The sequence below is a fragment of the Bos javanicus genome, chromosome 13 (assembly GCF_032452875.1).
Source record: "Bos javanicus breed banteng chromosome 13, ARS-OSU_banteng_1.0, whole genome shotgun sequence".
Lineage (NCBI taxonomy): Eukaryota > Metazoa > Chordata > Mammalia > Artiodactyla > Bovidae > Bos > Bos javanicus.
The window spans coordinates 57253631-57277269 of NC_083880.1; the positions used below are offsets into that span (position 1 = coordinate 57253631).

The 23639-nt window shown below is 45.9% G+C and overlaps 1 protein-coding gene across 2 annotated transcripts in view; it reads right to left on the bottom strand.

The window, feature by feature from the left end:
• The window catches only part of ZNF831 (zinc finger protein 831), a 92068-nt gene extending 68959 nt beyond the window's left edge, over positions 1–23109 (bottom strand). Inside the window, exons 1-2 of one of the 2 annotated variants that reach the window (XM_061437018.1) lie at positions 22244–23107; positions 312–3860 (exon numbers count right to left, since the gene is read on the bottom strand). In XM_061437018.1, coding sequence (XP_061293002.1) covers positions 312–3824 — 3513 coding nt within the window. In that variant the 5' untranslated portion in view covers positions 3825–3860; positions 22244–23107. Of the gene's footprint in view, positions 1–311; positions 3861–22243 lie in introns of both variants that reach the window. The other variant, XM_061437019.1, reaches the window with a different exon arrangement.
• Between the last annotated feature and the right edge of the window lie 530 nt (positions 23110–23639).

The window sequence follows — 23639 nt, forward strand, 5'->3', positions numbered from 1 at the left end:
CATTTTTACTTTTTGCCTCTGCTACCAGGAAGCTCCTAGTCAAAGTTTATGTCCCGTTATGAAAAAGATCTCACCCAGAGTGGTAGGTACAGTTATACTTTCCTTTGAAACTTCTTTTTTTCATGATTTTCTTTCATTTTATTTTACTCTTGGGGCCTCTATTCACTCCCTTGGAAGTGGGCTGAGAAGACATTCTACAGGACAGCAGAAGCTATATCAGACGGCCTCACACTTTCTCTCCATTATCACAAGTCCTGCCTGCCAAACTTCCTCCCTCAGCTCCCAGGGCCCTGGGGCAAAGCTGGTATTACCTTCGACATCTGCATCTGCCCTCCATCTCCAGGGCGTATCCTGGTCCATGCTCCAGACACTGTTTTGCTCACCAGCCAGGCGTCCGGACCCTCACCCTGGAGGCCACCTCCAGGCAAATGTAAGCCCAGGTACACAGAAGCATCCTTCTCCTTCTGCTCCATTGGCAGGGGGAGGCTGCGGCTCAGGCAACACCACGTGAGCCGGGGCTCGGCCCTCAGCGATGGAAAAGAGCCCTGGACCCCGCAGCTCCTGGCAGGTTCTGCATTGGTGCGCAAGGCCAACTCAGGCCAGTGGGGGGCCATGCTGGCCGAGAGAGAGGAGCCAGCCTGGTGGGAGCAGCAGGCTAGAGACCCTGAAGAAGGGGCTTGAGTAGCACTCTCAGAAGGTGCCCCCAGCTCTCCAGTGGGTTCCCAGGAATTGAGGACACCCCCAGAGGGCCCGGCCCTCGCCACAGTGTTGCTCCTGGAGATTTCTTGGGTGTCATGGGTCCCACTCCTCCAGGATTCACACATTGAGGCAGGCAAGAAGGAGGCTGACCCCTTGAGGGCCCTGGCTATTGGTATACCAGCATTCAAGCCGCCCCTCTCCTCTCTCTGTAGCCCCTTTCTCTGGTCACATGACCTGGACCAGCTGGGGTATTTCCAGCAGCTGTCTTCTCCAGCTGGGGCCTGGCCTGAGATAGGACAGGGAGGCAGGAGGGCCCCCTGCCCTGACTCGGCAAAGGATGTCTGTACCTCAGGCCCCCTTCTCTTGCAGATAGAGTCCTGGCCTTGGTCCAGCTTCTGGGGGAGAGGTGACAGGGGGCGGGTGTCTCTCTGGGGAAACCTGAGGAGGTACTGGGGAGGAAAGACCATGTCCACCGAGTCAGTGAGGGTGTGAGGAGCCGGAGGGTGGGAGGCCAGTTGGGAGGGACACCCAGGGGGACGTGGTGGAGGCTCCGTGTCTTGAGGACCCTCCCACCTCAGGGCCCCAGATATGACACTCTCTGTGGAGTTGCCACTTCCAGGCAGCCCCCCTGGCTTTTCCCCAGGGTCAGTGTCCTGGTTCTGAGGTGGTGGTGAGGCAGTCTGCATGGGGCCACCAGGAATCTCTCCTCCTGCTCCCAGGAGCTCCTGGCAGCTTAGCTCCTCCACCTTCAGCTTCTTCCTCTCTGAGGGGAGCTTGTCCTCCAGGGCCTTGGGCTCTCCTGAGCTCCCACCAGGCCCTCTCGGGACCACATGGGCCTGCTGACAGGTTTCCTTGGTGCCCTCACCACCGCAGGTGCCACCTTCCAGCTTGGAGTCTGGCCTGGGAGCCTCTAGGTCACCCCCTTTGGGGGGACCAGATGCTGGGAACTGCTGACACTCCAGCTCCGGGCCCTCATGTGGAGGAAGCAGAGGGCTCTTGCTGTCCAAACAGAGGGCTTCTCCACTGCTGAGGGTTGGGGGTGAGACGGCCCTGTTAGAGCCCAGCTGGTCAGGGCCTCCTGTTCCGGCCACTGTCTCCCTCTGCTTATGGGGCTCAGTCACCAAGAGGCCTGCCAGGACTGGTGGACTTGCCCACGGCCCTGGCTTGGCCCCCACAACAGTGTCCCCACCACCGGAGGCCTCTTGCTGGAGAGGACGCTCCAGCGCTGCCCCACCGCCCACTGTCACCTCGGTAGCCTTCCTGCCTCCACGGTGACTGGCTTTTGCTCTCTGGTAGATGCTCTTGAACGTGTCCTTCCCATACACTTGCCACTTCTCCTGTGAGAACATCTTCAGTTTCCTCTGGCCGCGTTTCTTAGCAGCTGCCTGGCCCTTGCTGGCAGACCCCTCCTCAGCAGCTGGTCTCTTTCCCTCTGGGTCCTCCACCGGGGCCAGGGCATCTGCGGTCAGGGGGCACGGCAGGTCCTCCACCGCCGCCTGTCTGACTAGAGCCCGAGGGTGCCCGCCGGGGGCATCAGCTGGGCGGGCGGGGGTGGGCCTGGGGCTCAGAGGTTTCTGCCTCCGGGGCCAGGAGTCCCGGGGTTCCGGCGGCTCCGGCCACGTCCCGGTGCCCTCGACGAAGGGCAGTGAGTTGCTCCTGGTGACTGGCACGCAATCGGTGCCAGTGGAGAGCTGCGTGGGGACCGAGTGGAAGAAGAGGGGGCGTGCCCTGTCCGGGGGCGTGCAGGTGGAGCGCGCGGCACGCAGGGCAGCCGGCAGCCTCCCGGGTCCCGGCGGCCGCAGATCGAAGTGGAAGGAGTCCTTGTAGGTATAAGGCATGGGCAGGTCAATGCTACCCTGCTTGGACAGGACCGTCTTGCGGGGCCGCACGTGTGCCAGCTGGGGGTCGTCCACCACGGCCTGGTTGTGCGAGATGAGCCTGGCGATGCGTTCCTCCAGCCGCCTCTTCTCCAGCTCCAGACCAGCCACCCGCTCCGCGCGCCCGGGCCCGGGGCCGCCCTCGCCCTCAGACTCGGCGCTGTGCTCCGACAGGCTGTGCAGGGGGCTGCCGGCGGCCGGCGGCTGCTCCGCGCTGTCCGAACGGGACAGGTAGCCCGAGTCGGTGCTCTCGCACTTCCGCAGCCGGCCCTCCGAGGGCTTGGAGTCTCCAGGCTTCTCCACCTGCTGTTGCTGCAGCGCTGAGCTCGGCCTACTGGCCGTCGGGGACCGAGGCTCTGGCAGCTTCCACCTCGACTGCGGGCTGGCCAGCGGGAGCCCGGGAGCAGAGTCTACAGGGGCCTCCTTGATATCAAATGTGGACCCCCGACAGGGAACAGCGTCCAACTTCCGATCCAGGTTCTTGGCAACCAGGGACACATGCACGGTGGGCACTGGGCAGTGCCCAGCGGCGTGGGTGCCGGGAGAAAGGGGTCTTTGTGATAGCGCCCGGTCGGCCCCCGTGGGCTCAGCCGCCTTTTCACCTTCCTCTAGGAGGCTGCTCCCTCCACCGTCAGACTCCGAAGAGAGTCTGGAGTTGTTGAGGTGTGTCTGGGTCCGTCTGTGCTTATATAAGTTGCTCTGGGTCTTAAAGGCAATGCCGCAGGTGGCGCAGGGGAAGGGCCGCTCCCCTGTGTGGGACCGAATGTGCTTCTCCAGAACGCTGGGCTTCAGGCAGTCCCGGCCGCAGTGTGGGCACAGGTACCTGCCAGCGTTGCGCACCTTGCCTGGGCTGCCCAGAGCGGGCCCCAGGCCCGGTGACAGGATGGGCAGAGCACCCACGATGTTCACCGTGAGCCCCGGGGCCACCGGCTTCCCTGCTTGGGTGGAACCAAGCCCTTCAGGCTGCAGCAGGGGGCCGAGAACGAAGGGCAGGCTGCCCCCGTCCAGACTGCCTGTCACGAGGGGAGCACGTGGCTGGAGCCCTCCCGGAGGCACTGTGTGGTACAGTGGGATGGGCAGGGCCTTCAGGAACACGGTGGGGGCCAGGCCCTGCTCCCGAGACAGGATGACGGGGCCCAGGGTCAAGTGAGGCGATGCCTGCCCACCCGGGGCCCCTGGGGGGCCAGAAGCAGGTGCCGGCTGGTCCCTGGCAGGCGAGGTAGGACAGGCGAGTTCTGGCACATCCATCCCACATCATCTGGGTGGCCTGGGGTGCTGGGAAACCTGTGAGCAACAACCGGACTTTACTGTGGGTACCTCTCTTCTCTCACTGTACAGTACACACTTGCCTGCCCCCACTGAGCATTTCATCACCTCTACTGAAGCCACAACAATTCCCCCCTCCCCCTGCAAAAAAATGCCCTTATGCTCTTGTAAAAAACAGGGGGGAAACTGAAGCTCAGCAAGTGGAAGTGACTTGTCGTGAAGCTGAAACATGATAGAGCAGGGTTCAGACCCAGGTGTGTCTGAATCCTGTCTTTTATTTAATTTTCCAAAGAGAACTCTTGATTCTTGCCCTGCACACAGGTATGTGGTGGGCTTGTCAGTGACATCCCCCTACCCAGCACAGTGCCCCGTGCAGAGGGGACACTCAGAACATGTGCTGACTTCGTGACAAAAGAAAGTCGTGCAGCTCATTAAGGGCCTCAAAGTCCACAGTGACCCCATGCCTTGGGGCAAGTCCCTTTCTTCATTTGGGCCTCGGTTTTTAGATCTGTAGAGTGGGCAGAGAATCAGCATCTTCCACTCTGGAGTGCTGAGTTTCTGCTGTTGGATAAGGACAACAGGGAAGAAAACTGATCTGAAGGGATGCTTACTAGACTGAACAAATGAAAATACAAAACTCCCAGTTAAATTTGAATTTCAGAGAAACAATTCATAATTCTTTAGCATGTATCTATGTCTCAATTCTTGCATTGGTCTTGCTTACACTAGAAAATTATGCATTATTTGTGTGTGTGTGCATGCTCAGTCATGTCTGACTCTTTGCTATCCCATGGATTATAGCGCACCAGGCTCCTCTGTCCATAGAATTCTTCAGGTGAGAATATTGGAGTGGGTAGCCATTTCCTTCTCCAGGGGATCTTCCCGACCCAGGGATCAAACCTAAGTCTCCTGCTTGCAGGCAGATTCTTTACCATCTGAGCCACCAGGGAAGTCCAAATGTGCCCACAATTAAAAGTTAAATTATATAAATCTGCAATTCAATAAAGCATGTTAAAAGCAAAGTTACTACAACTGGATATTCACATGCAAGAGAATGAAATTGAATCCCTACCTCAGGCTACATACAAAAATTGACTTGAAATTGATCTAAAGCCTAAATGTAAAAACTAAAACTATGAAACTGTTAGAAGAAAACATCAGAATAAATCTTCATGACCTTGGATTTGACAATGGGCTCTTAGTTATGACACAAAAAGTACAAGCAATTAAAATAAAAGGATAAATTGAATTCTTTCAAAATTAAAAGCTTTTGTACATCAAAGGACACTATCAAGAAAGTGAAAAGAAAACTCACAGAATGGGAGAAAATATTTGCAAATCATATGCAGGATAAATCCAGAATATATAAAGAACTCTTATAATTCAATAACAAAAAGACAGACAACTCAGATAAAGAATGAGCAAAGGGTTTGAACAGACATTTCTCCAAAGAAGATATCAGTTCAGTTCAGTTGCTCAGTCGTGTCTGACTCTTTGCAACCCCATGAATTGCAGCACACCAGGCCACCCTGTCCATCACCAACTCCTGGAGTTTACCCAAACTCATGTCCATCGGGTCGGTGATGCCATCCAGCCATCTCATCCTCTGTCGTCCCCTTCTCCTCCTGCTCCCAATCCCTCCCAGCATCAGAGTCTTTTCCAATGAGTCAACTCTTCGCATGAGGTAGCCAAAGTGTTGGAGTTTCAGCTTCAGCATCAGTCCTTCCAATGAACACCCAGGACTGATCTCCTTTAGGATGGACTGGTTGGATCTCCTTGCAGTCCAAGGGACTCTCAAGAGTCTTCTCCAACACCACAGTTCAAAAGCATCAATTCTTCGGTGTTCAGCTTTCTTCACAGTCCAACTCTCACATCCATACGTGACCACTGGAAAAACCATAGCCTTGACTAGATGGACCTTTGTTGACAAAGTAATGTCTCTGCTTTTGAATATGCTATCTAGGTTGGTCATAACTTTCCTTCCAAGGAGTAAGCGTCTTTTAATTTCATGGCTGCAGTCACCATCTGCAGTGATTTTGGAGCCCCCAAAAATAAAGTCTGACACTGTTTCCACTGTCTTCCCATCTATTTCCCAGAAGTTACACAAATGGCCAAAAACACATGTTAAGATGTTCAATATCACTAGTCATTAGAAAATGTAAATCAAAATCACAATGAGATATGACTTCATGTCAACTAGCACATTGTTATAATAATAATGAAAGTAACATGTTGCTGAGGATGTGGAAAAATTTTAGCCCTAGTGAGAATGTAAAATGATGCAACCACTGTGGAAAACAGCTTGGCAACTCTTCAAAAAGTTAAACACAGAACTACTACCTGACCCAGAAGTTCCACGTCTTCGTATATACCCAAAAGAATTAAAAATAGGTATTCAAATAAATAAATCATAAATGTTGATAGCCACAATTCAAAAGAGCCAAAAGGTGGCAACAACACAGGGGAAAGATACTCTGGAGAAGGAAGTAGCAAGCCACTCCAGTATTCTTGCCTGGGAAATCCTATGGAGAGAAGAGCCTGGAGGGCTACAGTTCATGGGATCACAAGAATTGGACACAACTTAATAGCTACATGTCACAGTCATAGCTTGGGATTGGCTTCAGTGGAAGTATTTATACCACAGAAATTGGCAAATGCTACAATTAATCATTTTTCTCTTTTTCGTCCCAAGACTGTCGTTCCCATTCTCTGTTCCTCATAAACCTGTCTGCATTGTAGATCTCACAGACTTGAGACCTTGTAATTTTTTAAGGAAAGACTTAAAGACAGAAATCCCCAGGGATGGGTAGGAGCTACTAGAATTCCTAAGCACTGCCGTGAAGAGAAGATGAGGCTTCCTTGAAGGTGCCGTGTCCTTCCTACTAGCTGAGAAATTTCCAGGTGCTTCCCAGGAGAACCATCAGGCCCGCCTTCCTGTCTCTGCTCACCTGGCTCCCAGGTCACTCGGGCACAGCTACTGGGAGGATCAGATGAATGACGTGTATGAAAACATCGAGGGTGGCATCAGGCAGGGAGGAAGTGCTTGGTTCATCTGAGTTTCCAGTGATACGCCATAATATTTTGAACTATTAATGAGCGAATCCTCCCCTCCCCACCTTCCCTCCTACCCCTTGTCTCTTCCCCATCAGTCAGCGCAGCCAACTCCCTTCAGAGCCTCCGGGAAGGGAGGCTGTCTCAGGTGCAGTTCCCAAGAAAGAAGGCCATGCATGATAAGGATTCGGTTTAGGAGGTGATTTCAAGTAATACTGACAGGGGAGTGGGAAAGCAGGGTGAAGGAAGCTTTAAGGAGTGTGTCATCCATAGATTAAGTTAACCTTAAAATACATTCCAATATACATTAGATGCAGACACTGTTTGATTCCACTTATACGGGGTACTTAGAATAGTCAAATTCACAGAGTTAGACTGTACACTGATAGATGCCTCAGGCTGGGGAGGGTGGAGAGGAGGCAAGCGGGGAGGGGTAGTTAGTCTTTAATGGGGACAGAGTTTCAGTTTGGGAAGGTGAAAAATTCAGGAGTTGGATGATGGTGAGAGTTGCATGACAATGTGAATGCACTTAGTGCCACTGAACTATACAGTAAAATATGTTAAAATAGTAAAATAGTATGTTTTATATTATGTGACTTTTACCACAATAAAAAATATTAAAAAAAAAAAAAAAGAGAGAGTGTATCGTCAAGCAAGTCCTCAGTGAGGGCACCTAGAGCTCACCTAACCAGGTTGGGGAACAAGAGATCATATAAACATGTTACCCCCTGGGGGCTGAAGGCGCAATGGCTGGCATGGCCAGCTGGCCAAGGGGACACACCCAGTGGGCTCTGTAGCCCCAGAAAATCTCACGCCCAGCAAGACTGCCTGCAATTTGTTCCTAAGTGGTAAATGCAGAGAAGGATGAATGGCCAGGGCTTCCAATGGAGTTATTATGGCAGAAACAGAGGACAGACTTATAAATTCCAAAGCCTAAACCCTAAGGGGACTCTGATGAGGACCATCCTTGGGTTGGGAGGAAGTGGGAAGGAGGAAAGCCAGAGGGAGGTGATGAGACCCACAATAGCAATAGCTGCAGAGACAAGTCCAGTGGGAGGGATGGAAGAAGCCCCCAAGGTTCCATGCCCAGAACCCTACAGCCCAGAGGGCTACAGCCCAGGACGACTCCCATAGTACCCAAGAGGGGGTTGGGAGTGACCCGGAAAGTGGGTCAGACCCAGGGCAATGCAGGAGAAGGGTTGACTCAGCGAGGGGGGGCTGGCTTGTGAGCGGAGCTGGGGGCTGAGCACCACCTGTCTCCTGAAATAAGCCCATCATCAGGGGAGAGAGAAAAGAAGTCCAGAACTGACTGCCTTGAGGTGGGAGGAGTGGGGCTTCAAAATAGAAATTCCAGAAAAAGAGCGCTACATCTCTGACACACCTGCCACGATGATTATTTTGCTCTCTGCAGCCTGTTGCGTGATCACAGCAAAATTGACACCTTTTAGTAGCAGCTGATCGCTGCCAGGAAGGTAGCAAGCCCACCAGCACCTTCCGGAGGTTGGGGAGGGGGAACATGGCACTTTTCCCAGGAAAACCACAAAGGGCTGCGCTGATGATTCTCACTCTGAACCAAGGGGGTGGGAAGCCATCCTATCGCCATCAAGCAGGTGCCCCAGGAAGGCTCTAGGAGGACCACCTGCTCAGCTAGACCCACTGCCAAGCACTGCCCCCGCCCCGTCGCCCTCCTGAGGGTCCACCCTGCAGAGAGCTTCTCGGACTCCTCGCTTCCTCCATCTGTCACGTGTGGGCTTCCCACTCACCGAAGCTATGTTCCTCTAAGCTTGTGTGTGGCCCCACGGGGAGATGAACAGAAAGGTGGGAGGAACCTGAGGAAAGTGACTATTTCCAAAGGCCCCTTTCTTCAGAGCAACCCACAAGGGGGCCTGGGCAAAAAGACAAAGTGGGCATGCTGCAAATAGGTTTTAAAAACTCACCTTCTGGGCCTGAGAGACAAGACTATGAAGATGGAACTTTCAGCAGATGGAACTTCCAGAAAGAACGTGGGTACCAAGACTGTCATTCTAGTTGCAAGTTTCCCAAACGTCAGTCCATCCTGCGTGCCTGTCACCTGCTGTGCTGTGTGGGGTAACCACTTGCTTCCCCCAATCCCTGGGCACCTGGGCTAGCATTACTTTAACAGGGAACTATGTGCATAAGAATGTGAATGTACTCAGCAGCACAGAACTGCACTTTAAAATGGTTGAGATAATCAGTTTTTTGTTATGCATATTTTACAACTTCTAAAAAGTAAAAAGAAAGGTGATGCTATATCACTGGGCTTCCCTGGTGGCTATGATAGTAAAGAATCTGCCTGCAATGTGGGAGACCCAGGTTGGATCCCTGGGTTGAAAGGATCCCCTGAAAAAGGGAATGGCTACACACTCCAGTGTGCTTGTCTGGGAAATCCCATGGACAGAGGAGTCTGTCGGACTACAATCCACGGGTAACAGAGTTGAATGCAACCGAGTGACTGACACTTTCACTTTCTTCACTATATCATTACCCAATTAGCCAAAAGCTTATTTTCATTCAAAAGCCTGCAAACATGTTTAAAGCAACAATTGATTCTATTCATAATTTTCTAAATATTCTAAATAAGCCATAATATTCTAAATCTTAGAAGCAACCAGGATGCCCTTCAGTAGGTGGGTGAATAAGTCAATCATGGTGCATCCAGACAGTGGAATGTTATTCAACATTAAAAAGAAATTATTTTAATTAAAATTTAATTTTAATGACAAAAGACTGGAGCTATCAAATCATGAAAAAACATGAAGACACATAAATGAATATTTTTAATCAAAAGAAGCCGATCTGAAAAGGCTATATAGTTGGACTGTATGATCCCAACTATATAAAATTCTGGAAAAGGCAAAGTTATGAAAACAGTAAGAAGATCTGTGGTTTCCAGGGGATGGGGCGGAGGAAGGGATGAATACATGGGGCACAGAAGATTTTGAGGGTAATAAAACTGTCCGGCATAATACTGTAGCACTGGGTACATGTCATTATGGGTGCATGTGTGCTCATGTTCGACTCTCTGTGATCCCATGGACTGTAGCCCACCAGGCTCCCCTGTCCATGGAATTTTCCAGGCAAGAACCCACTGGATGGGTTGCCATTTCCTTCCCAACCCAGGGATTGAACCTGTGTCTCTTACAGCTCCTGCATTTCAGGTGGATTCTTTACCATTGAGCCACCAAGGAAGCCCATTTATAAATCTAAACCACTCTTTTAAAATTATCTATTAATTTTTAAAATTAAAAATCAAAGCAATTAAGTTTTTAAAGACATGTGAAAAGACATTTATTGTCACTGGCCAAGATGTATGAGGCATAGGTCATCATGCCACGTCTGCTATCAGTTAAAACAAAAACAACCAACAAATAAATGCTTATAATAACTGGAGGGGAAAACAAAGGAGGACTATACCATTACCCAAAAGAGAACCAGCATGTTCACCACCACTCAGTAGCAATAAGGCCATTCATACCCATGGGGTCAGTGGAAGCCATGTGAGGAGCCAAAACATGGCATCCAATTTTCCAGGGAGACACCCATGATAACTGAGTGGGGAGCCAGAATGACCACCCCATGAAGCAGTAATGAGGAGCTCATCCTTGGGGTCAACAGAAACCAAGTGGGCAATCTGTACTTCTCTCTGTTTTCTCCCCCTGCTGAGCATCATCAAACTGCTGCTGCTGCTAAGTCGCTTCAGTTGTGTCTGACTCTGTGCAACCCCAAAGACGGCAGCCCACCAGGCTCCTCCGTTCCTGGGATTCTCTAGGCAAGAACACTGGAGTGGGTTGCCATTTCCTTCTCCAGAGCAGCATCAAAGGAAGCCAGTAAAAACAGAAGGTTTAATCCATCCAGACTCTCATAATGTAGTACCCGAGTGACTAAATTTCAATCAAAATCACTTTTCATATCAGGGAGATGTCAAACTGAGTAATGAAAGATAATTCATAAATGCCAATACCAAGATGCAAGAGGTGTTGGAATTATCTGACAAAGATTTTAGAGGGCCCATCATGAAAAAATGTCTCCATGAATACTTACAAATAGCATTGAAACAAATAAAAACAGTCTCAGGAAGGAAATCAAAAGTAAAAGGACAACCAAATGGACATTTTAGAACTGAAAAATACTATAACCCCAAATTTTAAAATTCAGTGGGTGCGCTCAACAGCAGAACAGAAGGGAGGGAAAAAAAGAAGCCGTGAACTTGAAGATAGAACGATAGAGGTTTCCCAGTCTGAACAACAGAGAGAAAATAGGCTGAAAAATAAAAAATGAACAGAGCCTCAGGGACCTATCAGATTAACAAAAGCTATAACGTTCATATCATCTGAGTTCTGGAAGGAGACGAGAAAGAGGACTGGGAGAAAAACAATACTCATCGAAATACGGCTGAAAACTTCAGTTTGACAAAAGACGTATAAACCCATGGAATCAGGACACTAGTGAATCTCAAACAGGATAAACCAAAGAAATCCTCACCAAAACACATCACAGCCAAACTGCTGAAATCTTAAGATAAAGAAAAATTTCCTCAAAGCTGTAAAAGAGAAATGACAACTTTCCTATGGGGAAAAACAAATCCTAATGCCAGCCCGTCTGGCATTTCAGCCCGTCTGAAACTTGAGGTCAGAAGGAAGTAGCACAACATTTTTCAAGGGCCTAAAGAAAAGAACTGTCAACCACAAATTCTATATCCAGCAAAAAGACCCTTCTAGAAGGAAGGGGAAATGAAGGCATTCTCAAATAAAACACAGAGAATTTATCATCAGCACGAATGGCTAAAGGAAGTTCTCTACATAGAAAGGAAATAATAAAGGGAGGGGGAGTTCCCTGGTGATACAGTGGTAAGGACTCCACACTCTCACTGCCAAGTTCAATACCTGGTCAGGGAACAAAGATCCCACAAGGCATGTGGTGTGGCAAACAAATTTTCAAATAAAATAGCATAAAATAAGAAGTCATCATAAATTAATGGTGTGATCCATTCTTGTAAAAATAATATTACTACTACTAAAACAAGGACACTTGGAACTTCAAGAAGGAGAAAGAACACTGGAAAGAGAAAAAATATAGATAAATTCAATATTTCCATTTGAATTTTCCAAATGATGTCTGAAACAGAAAACACTAATGTATTTAGAAGAAATATTTAAGACAATTATAGATGGGAGAAGGTAGAGGAGGTAGTTTCTACATTTCACTTCAGCTGGTAAAGCAGTGACATTAATAGACTATGATGAGTTATGAATCTATAACGCAATACTAACAGCGACCACATAATCAATACGAGGATATCCGACAGAGCCTGCCTGAACCACAGGCCACAGATGCCATCTCTCTGCAACCATAGAAGCTCGGGCTGGAGAGGATGTGGCTGCAGCCTTCCTGACAGTGAAACTGGGTACCCATGCAGGCAAAGCACAGCTGTCTGTGGCCAGGGGTCCACACACACTGGCCAGTCCCTCTGCAAGCCTGACTTCCCTCCACACAGCCCATGAGCTCTGACTGCCTCTGTCCCCACTAGCGTCCATATTCCCAATGCACACCCTCATCTCTTTTGTCATTGCCTGCTTCCTACCCACACTCCAGAGGGTTACCTATTATGTGCTCAGCAATTCCAGACCAGCTCCAGTCGGGCTAAACTAGCCAACATCTCTGCTGTTGGGTGACTAAGTCACAACTTCTTCAATGAAGTCTGAACTCCATCCAAAATCTGCCCTTTAGTGGACAATCTCTTGCAATCCTAGGGACTATAAACAATGTTCTTAAGTCTTGTGCATACGTGCGTGCTAAGTCACTTCAGCTGTGTCTGACTCTTTGCAACCCTGTGGACTGTAGCCCTCCAGGCTCTTCTGTCCATGGGTATCACCAGGCAAGAATACTGGAGTGGGTTGCCATGCCCTCCTCCAGGGCATCTTCCTGACCCAGGGATCAAACCCACCTCTCTTATGTCTCCTGCACTGACAAGGCAGGTTCTTAACCACTAGCACCACCTGGGAAGCCCTCTTATGTCTTATAGTTACTCTTTTATTTTAGTTAATCATCCTTATCCTAAACTTCCCCAGTGTAACCAACTATGTGATGTCTATCTTCTGATTAGATACACATACTACAGAATCAGTACTGGAAGGGGCCCCAAGGGACAGATCCCTAAAGATGGGATCATGCCCTTGAACTTAAGTGTGATGTTAGATCCTTGCCTATGAGAAACGGGATGCTTGCAACCCATGACAAGCAGTGTCATCACAGTTAATCAAGCTATTACCCTTGGTTGCTCATGATAAAGTGCCAATGGGGGCACGTGCCTTGGGAATACCAGCCACACATCAGTGATGATGACAATCAGGAACGTGGTATGAGATGGACTTTTCTGACTGCCATTGAGCACTTAGAAAACTATAAACCCAGGTCTATTAACTCCCACCTCAAGTCATGATCTGAGACTCAGACAGCTTCCACAACAGCCCTGAAAGAATTTATTTCAGGGCTGACATGACAGAAGATCAAACACAAAATTTAATGGTGCAAGTTGTGCATTTAAATGGCAGTTGGATTCACAGTCTCACCAAGTGTCTAGGGTGAAAATTAGGTCAGTAATCAGGTAAGAATGAGATCCTGAAACTTGGAATAAGGCCATCTGATTGGACCTGGAGAAACTGACAATATTGACTCCAAGTCACTCTGAACCTCTCTGACCAGTAGCAGTAGCTTTTCCTCCAAGGTCCAAGAAGACCAGTCTTCCTCAGCTTGAAAACCCCAGGGTATGCTCCCTTGAGGCATTAATAGACGCCTCGAATGGGGATGTTCTCTCTTCTCAGAGCCCACCACAGCCCCCCACCCTTTTGTCAGTAACTAGAGCTGCATGTCAGCATGACTCAGGGAACAGGTACAGGCTAAGTTATTGTTGTTTATTGTTATCTTATTGTTTTTTATTGTATATTATTGTTGTAAGACTTGTCCAACTCTCTGTGACCCCATGGACTGCAGCACACTGGATTCCCTGTCCTTCACTATCTCCCAGAGTTTGCTCAGACTCATGTCCATTGAGTCCATGATACCCCTGAGCTTTACCCAGGAGGAAATAGCTTATATACCAAAATAGCTGTAGATCCTTGATAACACATATCAGCAGAAACCTGGGAATCCATGTGTGGGAGTGGATCCTAAGAGTGTTATAACAGAAGGGGTACAAAGAACATCAGTGATTGGGCCACGTTCATTGATGGGGTGCTTATTAGAAGTTCTCAACTTAATGTATTCATTGAATGGCTGGCTGTGGTTTTGCAGCTTCCTTGGTTGGTTAACAGAAACCTGGACCCACCACTAGAAATCTAGTGGTGACCTAGATTTCATGAGACTGAGATGCCAGAACTCCTGTGGTCTGATGTGGAGGCAAGAATTCAGCAGCTCAGGTAACTAAGAAGGCTGGCCTGGGTATACCGTGTGCCACGTTCAGACCTACCTACCCACTCCCCAACCACAATTTTCTAGAAGACCCAAAGGCCCTCTCCTCTTTAGGGCATTGCACTCACATCCCTGAAAACCTCTGTGGTTGCTCTCTTTTGAGGTCAGGTATGTCTAGGGGGTGTCAGCCTTGAGATGGGCTCCCCGATTTCACTGGGAATCCCAGGAGAGCAGAGGCCAAGCGGGAGCACTTAACTGTCCATGAGAAAGTGGGCATATTCAGCCAGGGCCGTGGGGAGGGGCCAGGAGTCAGAGTTCCTTGGGTCCTAGAGATCTTCCGTGGTAGCTGACTGACCAGGGCGCCACTAGGGGTAAAATAGGAGGTCAGCCCCTAGGATGTGGCTTGGTCTGGATAACAAGAAACTCTATGTGTGGTTGTGTGGTCACTAGTAACCTGACTTGAGTCACCAGAGAGAATCATGCCCCTTCGTCCGCTCTTCAGACCTTAGTCAGTTCACAGAGCCAGAGGCCTCTGATTGAAGGGAAGCCTAAGTGCCCTTCAGAAAGAACCCTGTACTATTACTCTATAATCAAAGCTATGGTTTTTCCAGTAGTCATATACAGATGTGAGAGTCAGACCATAAAGAAGGCTGAGCACTGAAAAATTGATGCCTTCGAATTGTGGTGCTGGAGAAGACTCTTGAGAGTCCCTTGGACTGCAAGGAGATCAAACCAGTCAATCCTAAAGGAAATCAACCCTGAATATTCATTGGAAGAACTGATGCTGAAGCTGAAGCTCCCATACTTTGCCCACCTAATGCGAAGAGCCAACTCATTGGAAAAGACCCTGATGTTGGGAAAGGTTCAAAGTAAAAGTAGAAGAGGGTGCCAGGGGATGAGATAGTTAGATAGTATGACCAACTCAGTGGACATGAATTTGAGCAAACTCTGATAGTGAAGGACCCAGAAGCCTAATGTGCTGCAGCGCCTGGGACTGCAAGGAGTTGGACACACTCAGCAACTGAACAACAACAGGAAAATCTCCAAACACTTGGAAACTAAAGCACAAACTACTAAATAACCCACAAGTCAAAAAGGAGGTGTCAAGGGAAGCCCAAAACACAGCGAATGAATGAAGCTGGAAATATAACATCTCAGAATTTATGGGACACAGCTAAGGCTGTGCTGAGAGGCCATTTATAGTGTTAAATGCTTATTCAAGAAAAGACAGAATCTCAAATCAATAACCAAGCTCCTACACCCATAACCTAGTAAAGGAAACCCAAAATAAGCAGAAGGAAGGAAATAATGAAGAAAAGGAAACAAAATGACTGAACTACAACAGAAAACTAATCAAGTCAATGAAAAATAAAGCTTGTTCTTTAATAATATCAATAAATTGATCTTTATGAAAATTATTACATATAGAATGGATAAAAACCAGATCCTACTATATAGCACAAAGTACTATATTCAATATCCTGTAATAAACCATAATGGACAATAACTTGAAAATAAATGTATATATGTATAACTGAATCACTTTGCTATACAGCAGAAATTAACACAGCATTGTAAATCAACTATACTTCAATAAAATAAATTTTTTAAAAATTAAATAAATAAATCCTACTTAGAATCTCTACAAAGATTTAGAAAGGAAAAAGGACAGAAGACACAAATTCCTAACATCAGGAATGAAACAGAATATCATGACAGACTTGCAGTATCCAAAGGACAGCACAAGGGTTACCATGAATAACTCCATCCACATGCATGTGATAACGTGAATGAGATGGATCAATTCCTCGAAAGGCACAAGTTAGCAAAAATTCACCAAATATAAAACAGATAATTTGATTAGCATTGTATTTATTAAGCAGACCAAATTTGTAATTTTATTATCTTTTTAAAATCTTCATTGAATTTATTACAGTATTTCTTCTGTTCTTTGTTTTGGATTTTTGGATGCAAGGCATGTGGGATGTTAGCTCCCCAACCAGGGATCAAACCCACACCCCCTGCATTAGAAGGCAAAGTCTTAACCACTGGACCGCCAGAGAAGTCCCCCAAATTTGTAATTTTAAAACAGCCCAAGGAGAAGTCTTAAGATCCTGATAGTATTGCTGAAGAATTCTACCTAGAATTTACATAAAAATTAATACAAATTCTATACAACTTCTTTCGGGAAACAAAAGAGGAGGGGGCATTTCCCCATTAATTTCATGAAGCTAGGTATTACCCTGACACCAAAATCAGACAAAGATAGTCCAAAAACAAAGCAACACAAAACCTACAGAGCACTATCCCTTCATGAATGTAGATGTAAAATCCTTCATAAAGTATCAGCAACTAGATTCTGCAATGTAGAAAGAATTACACACCCCACGACCCAGGGCCCGAGGCCTGCATCTGTGTAATCTATCATATTTATAGAGGAAAGAAGGGGGGAAATCACATGTATATCAATTGCTGGAGAAAAAGCTTTTGACAAGAGTCAGCACCTATTCATGATAAACTTTCTCAGAAAATATAAATAGAGGGAAAGCGTCTCAGCTTGATGAAGTGCATCTAAAGATGTTATCCTTAATGATGGAAAACTGAATACTTCCTCCTAAACATTAGAAACAGGATTATACACAGATCACTCAGCACTTTTATGTAACAGAGATGTAGAAATTCTGGCCAGTGCCACACAGCAAGAAAGACAATAAAAGATACAGAGACAAGAAAGGAGGAAATGAAACGTTCTATATTTGCAGATGACACGATCATCTATGTAGAAAATCCCAAGAAATCAGAAAAAAAGAGAGAGAGAGAAAAGGAAAAAAGCTTTCTAGAACTAACAAGTTCAGCAAAGTCATGGTCTACAAGATCAACACTCAAAAATCAATCCCACTTCTGTATACTAGCAATGAACAATCGGAAACCCAAATTTAAAATGCAATGCCATTTACAAGCACTCAAAAAACTGAAACACTTAGATGTAAAATTAACAAAGCATAACCAGGACCTATATGCTGAACACTACAAAACACTGATGAAAAACTCAAAGAAAATCTAAAGAAATAAAGAGATAGATTGTGTTCATGGTTTGGAAGACTAGCCATAGGAGAGGTGTAAAGATGTCAGATTTCCCCAGAGTGATAGAGAGACTTACTTCAATTCCTATCAAAATCCCCATAAGCTTTTTTTTGTGGGCATAAACAAGATTATTTGAAAATTTACTGAGAAAGGTAGAGGAACTAGGGTAACTCAGTTTTGGAAGAAGGATAATAAAATGGGAGGAATCAGTTTAAATTTTCAATAAATTTTAAAACTTATTACAGCACTACAGTAAAGAAGACAGTGCCATACTGGTAGAGGTACAGAAACATAGATCAAATTGAACAGAATTAAAAAAAAAAAAGAAATAGACTTGCACAAGTAGGCCCAGCAGATTTTTAACATAAGTTCAAGCAATTTGGTGAGGGGAGGGTAATCTTTGCAATAAACAGTGCTGGAGTAACCGACATCCAGAGATAAAAAATAACCTCAACTACACCTCAGACCTTACTTATATTAACATTAACTCTAAATGTGAACCAAGCTTAAATGGAAACTATAAAACGATAAACTCTAGAATAAAAAAACAAGAGAAAACTCTTTAGGATCCAGGGCATAGGAAAGAGTTTCCAGACTTGACACCAAGAGCATGAGCCATAGAGGGAAAATGTATAAATTGAATCCCATCAAAATTAAGAATATCTCCTCTCTGAGAACCCCTGCTTTGAAGAGGATATAAAACATCAGCTATAGTCCAGGAGACAGTATTTGTAAGCCATATATTAGACCAGGGAATTAAACCTAGAGAATGAAAACCTAACATAAAAAAAAAATTTAAGTTAAAAAAAAATTCAAACTATATGCCAATATACAATAAAAATTAAATTTAAAAAATTCAGCAACCATCCAATCAAAAAGTGAGCAAAAGACATGAAGAAAGACACATCGCCAAAGATATACAGATGGAAACAAGCACATGAAAAGATGTTCAGCACCACTGGCCATCAGAGAAATGCAAATGAAAACCACAGCGAAATATCACTGCACACCCATCAGGATGCGGAAATGAAAAACAGTGATAACACCTAGTGCAGGCGAGAATGTGGAAATACGACATGAATGGCTGATGTGAATACGAAGTGATAAGGCCATTCTGGACACAACTTCGGCAGCGTCTTGAAAACAAAAATTAACCTGCCACTACCATTTAACCCAGGGATTACCTTCCTGGCCTTTTATTCCAAAGAAATGGAAACTTAGATTCACACAGGAGACTGTGCACAAATGGTCATGGCAGCTTTATGTGTAAATAGCTGATAATTGAACTCAGCCCTGATGTCCTTCAACAGACGAACATTTAAATTAGCTGTGGTCCAGCCATGTCCTTATTACTCAGCAATCAAAAGGAGTGAACTATTACATGGAACAATACTGATGAATCTCCAGAGCATTATGCTGTGTGAAAAAAGCCACACCCCAAGGCCAGACACTGTAATTTCATTTATACGACATTCTTCTTTTTTTTTCCTATTTTATTCTTATTTTTTCCATTTTAAAATGGATGTGTAGTTGCTGTATAATCTTATATAAATTACAGGTGTATAATACAGTGATTCACAATTTTTAAAGGTTACACTCCATTCCATTATTATAAAGTATTGGTTATAGTCTCCTTGTTGTACTGTATACCCTCATAGCTTATTTTACCGCTGAGAGTTAGCACATCTTAATCTCCTAGATGTGTGTTGCCGCGTCCCCCTTCCCTTTCCTCACTGGTAAACCACTAGTTTGTCCCTATATCTGTGAGTCTGCTTTTCTGTTGTTATATTCACTGGTTTGTTGTATTTTAGATTCCACATGTAAATGATATTAAACAGTATTTGTCTTTCTTTGACTTCAGTTAATTTGTCTTTCTCTGACTTCACTTTATGGTTTATGATCATCTCTAAGTCCATCCATGTTACTGCAAATGGCATCATTTCCTTCTTTTATGACTAATATTCCATTGTGTGTATATACCACATTTTCTTTATTTATTCATCTCTTGGTGGACACTTAGGTTGCTTCCATACCTTGGCAATTGTAAAAAAAAAATGCTGCTATGAAAGTTGGGGTACATCAATCTTCTAGAATTAATGTTTTTGTTTCTCTCAATATATACCCAGGAGTAGAATGGCTACCTCTTATGGAAGTTCTTTTTTTTTTTTTTTCACTTGTATAATAGTCTTGAAATGACAGATTATGGAGCTGGAAAACAGATGAAAGGTTACCAGGAGTTGAGAGGGGGAAGTGGGTGTGGCCACGAGATATCCCTGTGGTGATGAAACAGGCTGTATCTTGACTAAATCAACATGCAGGTTGTGATTTGAAAGATGTTACCATGTAGGGAAACTGGCTAAAAGGTACATGGGATCTCTCTGGATTATTTCTTACAACAGCATGAAATAAAGAAAGTGAAAGTGTTAGTTGCTCAGTTATGTCCAACTCTTTGGAACCCCATGGACTGTAGCCCGCCAGGCTCCCCTGTCCATGGAATTCTCCAGGCAAGAATACTGGAGTGGGTTGCCATTCCCTTCTCCAGGGGATCTTCATGACCCAGGGATCAAACACAGATCTCTTGCAGTGCAGGCAGATTCTTTACTATCTGAGCTGCCAGGGAAGCCCTGCATGGGAACTGCATGGGAACCTACAATTATCTCAAAACAAAAAGCCTAATTTATAAAAATAATAAATAGTAAATAAACAGAAAGAAAGAGCACTGAAACAGGAAGTGACCTTCATAGCATGTGAGCCCATGTTATTTACTGCAGCATCTAGAGACCTAAAACCATATCCCTCGGCCTGGGTGCCATAAGGCTGCCCTTGGAGAAACACTGACTTGGTGCATATCATTTTCCTCTGCATCATTTTCTCTAGGTCAATTCACTTGTCCTCAGGTGCCCTTATATTCAGAGGACATTTTTACATCACTGCCATAAATGGCAAGGCTCCCCCATTATATGAGTGCAAATGATTATAATGATAATATGATATCAGTGAAGACCCTCAGAAACTTCTCACTTCATTGCAAGTCAGAGCAGAGGAAAGGCTACCCTGACAGACTCTGTAGAGATTCCTGACTGTGACCATTCAGAGAAACTTGGTCATCTTTGCTCAGCCACACCCAGAAGGACAGAACTCCCAGACCTCAAAGACCATACCTGTCTTTGACCCTTTACTCAGCTCCCTTCAAGCTCTATGATTTTGTAAACTATTTTTTAAAGCACTGTAGGGCATCACTGGCTTCCCCAGTGGCTGAGCAGTAAAGAATTCATGTGCCAGTGTGGGAGACTCAGGTTCAATCCCTGGGTCAGGAAAATCCCCTAGAGGAGGAAATGGCAACCCACTCCAGTACAGAGGAGCCTGGCAGATACAGTCCATGGGGTCACAAAGGGTCAGACATGACTGAGCACACATGCATGCACATACAAGGCATCATTGGCCATGCCACACGGCCTGTGGGATCTTAGTTCCCCAACCAGGGATTGAACCCGGGCCACTGCCGTGAAAGTGACGAGTCCGAGCCACTGGTCCGCCAGGGAATTCCCAACCTCTTATGGCTTTGAAAAAGTTGCCTCAACTCTCCTTGCCATGTTTTCCTTCTCTGAAGGTCAGGGCTTATGCCCACTTGTTCAGAGGATCGGACAACTGGCAGATGTGTATGGTGGTGAGCACTCTGCACTGGGTGTTTTTCTCTGTGTTAATCTGACACAGACCTCCCCACCCCCTTCTACAGTCTTGGTTCTCTGCATACACGCTTGTGGTTTCTGCCACGAGAAGGGCCTCTGGCTGGTACCCACTTGGCTCTCCTGGTGGCCTCATTTCCCCTTGGCAACTAGGCAGTGATTATTTAAGTTTTGGGGGGTTCCCCCTCCCCTGTCTTTCTGGTCAAAGTAAAACCGAGGGAGCAAACCTTCATCTCTTGGCTTCTCTGAATCTTCCCACAGTCCCCAAGCCTGTGCAGAACCCAAACGCTTGCTCTGATGGGTATCAGTCTTGTGATCCTAAAAGCTTGCCCTTAGTTGGGTACCAGAATTAGTTAAAAGGCACATTATTTTAAATTGGCCCTGACGTCGATTCTGCTTTTCCCAGTCTCCCGACGTTATCGTTTTTCTAAGTTGCATCCTGTCTCCCCTTGCATTCCGGCAGATAACATCTTGGCTCTCGTTCTTACAGGAAGATTTGCGACGGGAGCAGAGAGGCATGCCACCTCTCAGGACATGGGCTCCAGGGCTTATCTGACAGACCCTCCAGCTCTTAGCTATTTTGGACGCTGGGAACCCAAATATATGTATAAATACATGGTCCCAGGTCCAGGGTCCCTTGTAAATCTCACTGAAAAATGCTCCCCTTGGGTGGTTGCTCAGTAGAGCTGCTATAAATAGTATGACTCTCAAATACCTTGATATTTAGATTATACTGTATGTTTTTTTTTCTGACTCTTGGGCTAATAGAACTAATGTTCCTAACCAATTCACACCTTCAGTTTAATTAGATCCATCACTAAAAAAAAAAAAAAAAAAAAGAACTGCTTACCAAGCAACAGCAACAAATTTCCTTATAGGTTTTTCTATGTTCAGGAGAACACGGATTGCAGACTCGGTTTCTGACAGCCATTATGATTTGCAGTAAATATTTTGACAAAAAGAACAGTGATGGTAAGCACACAGGACAATTACTGAACTGGGTCAAGCCCAGTTTTATGCAGCATTTTCTTTTTAACTGTATGCTTGAAGATAAATACATCATTAAGAGTACAGGGTGAGGAAAAAAAAAGAGTTTGTTTTTTAAAAAACTAGCATTATCTATAGGCTTACCTCGTGAAGTATGTTACATACCTTGATGGAGAGAGAGGTACCTGCGGCCAGTGGTGCTCCAACTCAAACACGAATGACCTGGCCTGAAGCTGGGGAGACATCCGTGGCCCCAGAAAAGAACTCAGAGCAGAGAGGCGCTGGCCCAGCCTGCCTCCTACCCTCTTTGCTGAAATGGTGCCCACTCTACAGGCAGCATCTCCGAGGGCAGAGGCACCCTCTTGGTGTATTAGAAAACAAAGTAAAAGAGGATGACCTCCTGTGGCTTGGCCTTTGAGTCAACACTGGGCTTAACTGAGAAAAGCACCGTTTTGAACAACCTGGAGGAGACACATGCAGAGATGAAACTTGGTCTGGCTCAGAAATAGGAAGTCAATTCTTTTCTATACATCACTTAATGTCACAGTAACAACCTTTAAAAAACAGGAAGAGAGAGATGCAGAGAGGGAGAGAAAAAAAATACAGCCTCTGCTGAGGCCTTCAGTAATTGTGACTATTGATCTAACAGCGCATCTACCGAGCCTGCTGCTGGGAAATGGAGGTGTGGCACCCAGCATATCAGAGACGTGTTTGTCCTGTGAAGGCTGGTAAGAAGTAGAGCCAGCGTCGTTGTCTTCCTGGAGGTGGGGTTGGAAGAAGCGTCCAAGAACCTCCCCACATAATACTGCAGGTTCTCAGGGCCCAGGTAGGGTATTTCCACTGCAAGTGAAGAAGGCCTGACAAGGATCTCTGTGATGCTGTCTTTATTTAAAGTACTGGTACTTTGCTCAATTTGGAATCACTTGCATTAATTTTTTAATTTACTTTTTAAACTGGAGGATAATTGCTTTACAATATTGTGTTGGTTTCTGCTGTACCATTAATTTTTATTTTCAATACATCGCATGAAAACATTATCTTGATGACTTCAGTTTGGGGCACCCCTAAATTCTGCATCCATGGTGGAGTTTTCTCTGACTCCCCACTCTAGTCCTTGCCCTGCTCTCTCTTACTTTGTAAGGAGAAAACACAGGAGTGATGGAGCATTGAAAAGTATAATAAATACAATCCATAAATATGTAAGAATACAGTATGTACAAGTTCAGTACATAAATAATAATTATTCTCAGTGGTGGAAGTTGAGAGGCAAAATGAATCTCTAAGTCACATAGAAAACAAACTTATGGTTACTAAAGGGGAATGGGTGGGGAGGGATAAATTAGAAGTTTGGAATTAACAGATACACAGCACTATATATGGGTTTCCCACATAGCTCAGTAGTAAAGAATTCTCCTGCCAATGCAGGAGCCACAGGAGACAGGTTTGATCCCTGTGTGGAGAAGATCCCCTGGAGGAGGAAATGGCAATCCAATCCAGTAGTCTTGCCGGGAAAATCCCATGAACAGAGGAACCTAGTGGGTTACAGTCCATGGGGTCTAAA